The sequence below is a fragment of the Colias philodice genome, chromosome 7 (assembly GCF_061535455.1).
Source record: "Colias philodice isolate Cphi_HAF_F1 chromosome 7, ilColPhil1 Martin Lab GWU primary, whole genome shotgun sequence".
NCBI classification, from domain to species: Eukaryota; Metazoa; Arthropoda; class Insecta; order Lepidoptera; family Pieridae; genus Colias; species Colias philodice.
This window is the reverse complement of record NC_143092.1, coordinates 7,321,327-7,329,568: the sequence shown is the minus strand read 5'-3', so window position 1 is coordinate 7,329,568 and position 8,242 is coordinate 7,321,327. Positions and strand designations below refer to the sequence as shown.

At 32.4% G+C, this 8,242-nt stretch overlaps 2 protein-coding genes across 2 annotated transcripts; both read right to left on the bottom strand.

Moving 5' to 3' along the window:
• Positions 1 to 2,050: 2,050 nt before the first annotated feature.
• LOC149487172 (uncharacterized) lies at positions 2,051 to 3,347 on the bottom strand. Its single transcript, XM_089697123.1, has 2 exons — positions 3,293 to 3,347; positions 2,051 to 3,196 (listed from the first exon to the last, which is right to left on the bottom strand). The coding sequence occupies exons 1-2, from the start codon at positions 3,302 to 3,304 to the stop codon at positions 2,150 to 2,152; spliced, it is 1,059 nt and encodes a 352-aa protein (XP_089553249.1). The 5' UTR covers positions 3,305 to 3,347; the 3' UTR covers positions 2,051 to 2,149.
• A 3,359-nt stretch (positions 3,348 to 6,706) lies between these two features.
• LOC149487171 (uncharacterized) lies at positions 6,707 to 8,242 on the bottom strand. Its single transcript, XM_089697448.1, has 2 exons — positions 8,165 to 8,242; positions 6,707 to 8,087 (listed from the first exon to the last, which is right to left on the bottom strand). The coding sequence occupies exons 1-2, from the start codon at positions 8,174 to 8,176 to the stop codon at positions 6,804 to 6,806; spliced, it is 1,296 nt and encodes a 431-aa protein (XP_089553574.1). The 5' UTR covers positions 8,177 to 8,242; the 3' UTR covers positions 6,707 to 6,803.

Genomic DNA, 8,242 nt, shown 5'->3' with positions numbered 1-8,242 from the left:
GTTAAAATTCATCGGGAAATTGCAGCGTAATAATTAAAATGCCTCTCATATTTTTTATATATGTGGTTATATATACTTATTTACAAAAACGTTTTCATTTCAAAAAGTAAGCCCCATCTGAAAACATGCCAAAGATATCCTATAGGTATATGGCATATGTATTTACCTGGTATTCTTAAATACTATATTGGAAATTGGAATAATGAATTTTTTTCACATACTACACAATGTTGTTCACCCCGGCTCCACCCGGATATATTTGAAATCTTAAATAGTAATTATCCTAATAAAGAGATACTTCCAACGAGGCAAAATCATAAAAATCCATTAAACCGTTCTTACGTTAGATTACATGTTTGTAGTAAGTAGAGCAAACTTCAAGCTTTTTTTTTCAATATTATGGATTAACTAGTTATGCGAACTTTACGCGGATTTGTCGTTGTATTAATCTCGCTGTCATCTGGTTGAATCTGCTATTTAATTGAATGACTAGCGCGTCGAATGACGACATTCAATTAAATGACTAGGCCGAACGTTAATTTAACAAGCGTCACTTATCGTCCAACTTTGTGCTTTGGACAGAGCGAATTTGATTGAATCATGAATGAAAATGCTTTTGAATGGCTAGCGCGTTCATTGAAAGATGACAGAATTTACTTTTTCCAAACGTCTGCAAGAAGACGGTTGCGAGCCGACAGAGCCCCGTTACGAGGAGCTCCTATTTCCGTGCAGTTAAAAAGAAAAGATCGAACTTAACCTAACCCACACCTTTATCCATACCAACGACTATGCTAAATGACATTTAGTCAAGACGTTGAACGTTACAAAAAACAACTTAAAGAGTTGGCCTTTAGTCATTCAATCAAAGAGCAGATTCAACCAGATGACTGCGACATTAATAATTGAGCTTTCATGTTTTTGTAGATTTACACTATTATAGAGCATGGAAGCGAATTAGAAGAGAAGTACTGAAGCGATTGCAAACTTCATGACATTATTCTGGAAGAGCATTCTAATATCGGGATAAATGCTGGAAAAAAAATAATTTGGTGTCCCCAAAATGTATAATAATTATTCCTAACAGTCAGGTCAATTAGGTGGAAAATTGTACTTCTCAAGTCAAATGAGGCTATTTACAATGCACATGAGCAACTTTTCAGTGATTTATAATCAATTAAATCAAATTAAAAAACAAATTGACAATGTTTTAATAATTCTCATGGTTTCGTCCTCATTATCCCACAGCCCCAGTGCATTTTTTTTATGATATTTCAGGACATTTTTCACACACGGCACGATCTTATCCCATACTAAGCTTTCGCTTGTGTTAAGGAAACCAAATGGTATTTATTCACTTTGTGATTACAACCACAACCGTAGATACAGAGTAAATATTTTTATTGCTAGGTATGGTTTTCTCACTTTGGTGTTCTAAATCCAACTTAAATAATATGTGCAGAATCAAAAAGCCGCCTTTTGACACTTTAAAAAATAAAACACAATAATTGAATAATTGTGTTCATGTTGAGTTATTTCAATATCGTTCTTTATGCACATTGTACATCAATTTGTACATCCCTGCCCTGCAAAGCCTGAAGCCTTCGTCCATCAATGAGATAAGTGCTTACAAACAAACAAGCTGCAACTTTTAATTAATTATTAAAGTATACGTGATAATAAAGCAGAGAAGGAATTTTATAGAAAATTTTGTTTTTATCGAAATAATATGTGGATACTTTCCATTATTTAGTATGAAATTAGTTTAAAAAGCATCTGAGATATTTTATAGGTCATAAGCAGAAGCTTACTAATTTTAAATGTGAAAGTTTTTGTGTTTGCATGTATACTATTAAATCATGCAAAAAGAGCTAAACTTTGAATACATTATCGTTTAATTTGTGAATTACCATATTACAAATATATGCTTTTAGGTTAAAAAGTCTACCTGGATTCTACCTCTCTAACCATATGATATTATGTAACTATGTCAGTTTTGTGTCATTATCCCCGAAATAGTTTATAACTTATAGAGATAAATAAATAGAATTGATAATTTTTCAAAGAATAAAATATTTATTTGGTTTAGCCTCAGTGGCATAAAATTAATTAAAACTAATAAAAGTAATTAACATTAGCCATTAAGATTATCTCAGTGTTTCCACACCTGTAGATACTGTGGACTGTCTACATTAATGTAGACATTTTTTCCATTAGTGTGTTTTCTGGAATCATAATTCAACATTTTTCCCCCTTCGTTTCTTCCTGCTTCAGGCACGGGAAGGCGCTTTATAATTTCAACTGGTGCAGGAATACCCTGTCGGACCCTCAATTCATAGGGCTCAAGTTCAGGTGTTTCTTGGACTTCTTCAGATTGGACTGGTTCATTTTCCTGATTCGCGTCAGGACTTTGGTTGTTATTGTTTACCTCCTCTTGTTCCACTGCTGGAGATTCATCAGCAGAAGCATCTTCATTTGCTACGGCTTCCTGGTTTTCCCTCTCGTTATTTTGCTGGCGGAAAGCATTTCCGTACACTAAGGTTGGTATGAAGCGATTAAAATTAGGAATGTATTCTTGTTGTCTGGCTTCTGGAATTCCATTTTCGCGCTGGTTAGATAAACCGCCGTTTTGCCGTTGTGCATTAATTTGAGACTGTTGTTCTGAGTTACCTTCTGTTTGCTGATTCCTTGGATTCCATGCATTGTTATTGTTTTCCTGATTTTGACCACCGCGAAGCAATTGGGGCAATTCTTGTCTCAGATTTCCTTGATTAAAAAGGTACAATTGTGGCGCATTGAAGTATCTTTCAGCTTCTTGTTGCTGTTCTGGTTCTTCTACTTGGGGTTCCTGAACTGGAGGAGTCCTCAAGATATTTTGGTTTCCACGGCGAGAATTAAATGATTGATAATTTCGTTGAGAATTTTGTTGAGAATTTTGTTGAGTTCTTTGAGCATTTTGCAATTGATTTAGAGTTATTTCACCCGAGGATTGTGATTGAAGTTCCATCTGGCCTGCTTGAAGCTCTTGAATTTGATCGGGTGTTAAGTAAACAACGATATCCCTCGCAGCTAATCTCTTTTGTTGATTTTGTGCTCCTCCAGCCAATGATGAATTAAGCTTTTTGAAGGATTGGGGGCCTCGATCTAATTGTCTGGCTTGAATAGCGAATGCTGCTATGATAACAGAAAATATGGTCACCTGGAAAATAAAAAAATATATATTTATTAGTTTTATAAGTATCTATTGAAATAATTTATATCTACTTATTTTTTTTTATTTACTTATTTAACTTACTTGGTATATCATGGTGGATAATATAGAGGAGATATCTCAACGGCAACTGTCGAGCGTCTAATTTTCAATATAAAATTCAGCTTTATATATGAATTTTGTTATAGTAGAAAATAGCTTATCTAAAAATAAATCGATTTTTTTATATCCAAATTTACATACATGGTTTTTTTTGAATTAAAACACGCATATTTAAATGGATTCATGATAATTAAGCAATTCAAATGTAAAATAAAATATTAAAAATAGACCTAGGCTTTCTTGCATTCGATTTAGGTTACGTAAAAAAGAACAGTTGTTGTTTAAGGAAGTATGTTAAAGTTACTTTATGTTAAAATATTTGAAATATTAATATTTGTTTTATTTCTTTTTTAATGTTTTAAAACAGTAGTATACAGTGTACTGTCCCTACTCGTATATCATAAGTAATGACGTTATATTAATTAATATTTATATTAATTAATAAATATTAATTAAAAATAAACCTAGTAAAATTTTAACTTGGGTAGAAAATAGAAATATTAATAAAGACGGGAATCGTTTATTATGTACCTATGACATATTATTATCCTCTGATCTCTTAAATTTACAGCGAGTGGGACGCGTGGGACGCCTAAAACCTATTTTTTATATTTTGTAACTTTAAATTTATGCTTTTAGCAATTTTTCCTTTATCTGACGATAAGGCATTGCTTTTTACCAAATTTCACTCTGTGGGTAGGTACCCTGTAGGTTTTGATTCCCTTGCGAATGTCGAAATTTTGCAGCATAAACGGCTGTATCTTTTGATTACGATGGCTTATAATTTCACAGCTTCAAGGGACCGTATATTTGAGTATGTATTCAATATAAATTTCAGCTTGATACCTCCACGTATCCTTGAGAAAAAAGTTTTCACAGATAGATAGACAGACAGACGAACAGAGAAGGGATGAGGTTCAGAATCTAAAAATAATTAATACTTATTACTTATGGAATAAAAAATATATTATCCTCGTATAACTGAATAAAGAGCTTCTTGTCTTTATTTAACATCTCAAATTCTGAAAAAAAAAATCTTTAACAATGAAACTTTGTAGAAAGCCTTTTTTTTAATTTTGAAATATTCTTATGATTACGATTTCGTCTTCTTGTGTTTATTTATTTAATTTTATTCTTTCGCAATATATAAAAGTTATTTCAAAAATATTGGCTGGTTTATTTTAATTTATGTAAGTATGCTATTAATAAATATTTGCTATTTTTAGGCATAAACTTCTGTGAGATTTTCTCCATCACGTGATAATAATATTTAAATCTGTCTAGATTTCGTTATTAATTAACTTTGGACTGTTGAAGTAGTAGGTCAGTCGTACTCCTACTCTTTGATTCCATTGAAAGCTTTTTATAATCAGTTAAAGTTTCTTTGAGATATTTGGTACAAATTACACATTTACTTTTTATCTCTCATTCCCTAGGACATATGATTTGTTAACTATATGAGGTAGTATATTATTTTAAAGCAAGTATTTACGTATATGTATATACATAATATAAGGGTGTATACTGTAGTAGATGATCTAGTGATGCGTGCTTTTATTTTGTGATTTGTTTATGATTCTTTCAATCATATATATATTATAATCTACAGGAGTTTTTTTAGGCTTTGAAATTAAGAGTCATATGACTTTAAATCTAGTAGGTAATATTATATTTTAATATAGAAAATGAAAACATTTTTAATGGGAATATTCCCGTGGCCACGCACGCTGTAAACTGATCGAAACGTCGCGTCGGGTTAATAATAATATAATAAAATATGGAGTTAAAAAGCCTTTAATTGCAAAATGTTCGTGTAATACAAAACACCAGAAAATACTATATGTAAAAATAATATATGTTTAAATTGTTGATAAGGTAACTAGTAATAAATCTCAGAAACTTTAGCTTTAACTTTTTGCTACCAATTATTTTGCAAAATTAATAATTTATCTTATAGTTAGCATTATTAATTATATCTCCGCTAGATAATTCTAGCGGAGATAGTCAAAAGTTCATGTTTATCCTAATGGATAAACATGAACATTTGGCTTTTCATTTATTTAATCGAAGGATCATATTTTATTTACAAAATTTAAAACTAAACCACAAAATTTTTTTTTCACATTATGTTACATATGAAATAGCTTAGATACGTATATGAAAAAAAAGTGTCTTTACGTGTGAATGAAAAAAAAGTGTATAAACATTCATAAAAACAGTCATTATTTTTATAAATTCTCAGCGATGCGAAATGTTAGGTTATGCAATCGTTGGGAATGTCCTTTCTACTGAGCATAATCGACAGGAAGCTCTGAATATATCCAAAAGTTGTGAAACTAGATACTTCTCTTTTAAATTCCATACGGTATATTTGAAGAGAATTTAAATTCATACCTATTATTAGGAATGAGACCAGTTATGTGACTTTCATTTTTATCCCATGCTGGTTTCAATATTTGGTTCTACTAAATTCGGCTCAAAGTATTTCCTAGCATACCTATATTTTTAGAAGAGTTGAACTGAAAATATCAGTTTATTTACATACCTTCTTATCTAAATGTCTGTGCAAGCCTCAGGTAGTCAGGTCATTTAAACTAAAAGAGTTGATGTTACGTAAATTCCCATTGTTTTGATGTTTCATTTTGTAAGTTTTATAGATCGACAATAATGTTTTAGATTAATTATTACATATACTAGTACCAGTAATCGATTGATCAGTGATATGAACGTTAAATATGAATGCATGCATGCATGAATTCAAACGTAGTCAGATTTTTGTTATATAGAATAAAAATCAACTAAAATTACATTAAAAAAAATAAAAAATAATGTTTATTTGACTCAGAAACACAAACACATTGAATACGCAGACCTAATTTGCAGGTACATTCCTACATTTTGTTACAACCAGAGTTTAAACAATGACCCCTATGCTAGGTTAAACCTGTGTTATAGGGGTCATTCATAAAAATGTACATGTAAATGTACATTTTTTTTTTTTTTTTTTTTTTTTAAATTTGAGATTAGGCTGGCATTTGACCATCGCTTCGCCTGATGGAAAGCGACAAGCGAGGTCTAGGATGGAGCATGCTGACCTAATAAGTGCCTATTCACTTTTTTCACATACATGTAACAAAAATGATATTCATACTAGTGGTCCGCCCCGGCTTCGCCCGTGGTACCTACATGTTTAAACTATCCTATCTCTCAAGTTGGATCGAACTGCACATGGTGTGCGAATTTTATATATGTATAAGTAATCGGTTAAGTGGTTTAGGATTACCTACATGAGAATTGTAATTGTAATTAAATATATCGAAATAAAAACCGCCTCATGGTTAACGGAGTTATTATTATCGTTAAATTTTACTTTGTGGGATAGTTATAAAAAATAGCTTGTAATTTCTAATTATTTATTTGGTTGAGCCTCAATTTTGGCATAAAACTTATACCTCTAAAATTAATTAACAGTAGATTATTCTTATCAGTCATATTATTTGTGTTTCCACAATTGGAGATAGGCAGGACTGTCTACATTAATGTAAACATTTTTGCCGTGATGTCTCAATTCAAAAGGCACCCTTTGGACTTCGGCACTCTCTGGATTTCTTTCAGCATTTCTTTCAGCGGTGCTCTCGGCGTTATTCTCGGCATTTTCCTCGGCATTTCTCTCTGCATTTCTTTCTGCATTTCGCACGGCATCTCTCTCGGCATTTCTCTCTGCATTTCTATCGCTATTTCTCTGTACATTTCTTTCTGTATTTTCCTGAACATTTCTCTCTGCATTCCTCTCTTGTGTGGGCACGCGTGCGTTTGCTTCCGCTGGTACAGGATAGGGCTGGGGTACCCTCACCTCATATGGATGAAGAATAGGAACTAATACTGGTGTTGGGACGGGAACCTTAACATGTTTCACAACAGGCACATGCTTGTGTTGCGTAATGTGTACCTCTTTCTGGATTATAACTGGCGATAAATTACCAAGAGTATTTTCTTGTTCCGACGATTGTTGGTTTTCTGTCGCGTTATTTTGTTCGCGTAACAAATTGCCGCGAACCAAGGCATTTAACAAGGAATTATAATTAGCGACCTCTTGTTGTTGTGCTTCTTGATTGCTACTCTCAGGCTGATTCCTTTGAACATTCGAGACTGGCTTTCCTTGTTTATAATTATTGTTTTCAAAAGTATTCTGGAAATACTTTTTAATTTGTTCTTGTAAATACTGTTCTTCTGAGTTTTCTTGTTTTACCGGATTCCTTGGGCTCAATTTATTTTTATTACTTTGCTGAGTTTTCTCGTTGGATTGAATTTCTGGTCTTTGATTGTCTGGACTGAACAACAATAATTGTGGTGTTAGTCCACCGCGATTCAATGGTAGCCTGTTTGGTGCATTCACGTATCCTTCACCTTGTTGCTCCTGTTCAATGTCAACTAGCTGCGATTTATGCACAAGCGGAGCCTTCAAAATATTAAGGTTTTCACGGTGAGAATTGAACCTCGATTGGGAATTTTGTTGTTGCAGTTTTCGTTCATTGGGTCGTCGACTTATAGATATTTCACCTGAGGAAAGTGACTGAAGTTCCATCTTGCCTGCTTGAAGTTCTTTAATTTGATCTGAAGTTAAATAGACTATTATACCCTTACTAGCAAATCTTTTCTGTTGATTTTGTGCTGGTCCTGCCGACGAATCATTAGTATTCGTAAAGGTTTGGGGTCCTCGGTCCAATTGTTTTGCTTGAATAGCAACTGATGTTAAAATAATAGAGATAAGAGTAACCTGTAAAAAAGAAAACGATATTAAAGCTGACGTTTGAAGGAATAATTTTTTTATTTTATTTTTTGTATTTGACTGACCTGAGTTAACATTTTGGATAGTTAAGAGATGAGGTCTCAACGGAAACGATCGAGCGTCTAATTTGAAGTTTAAAAATC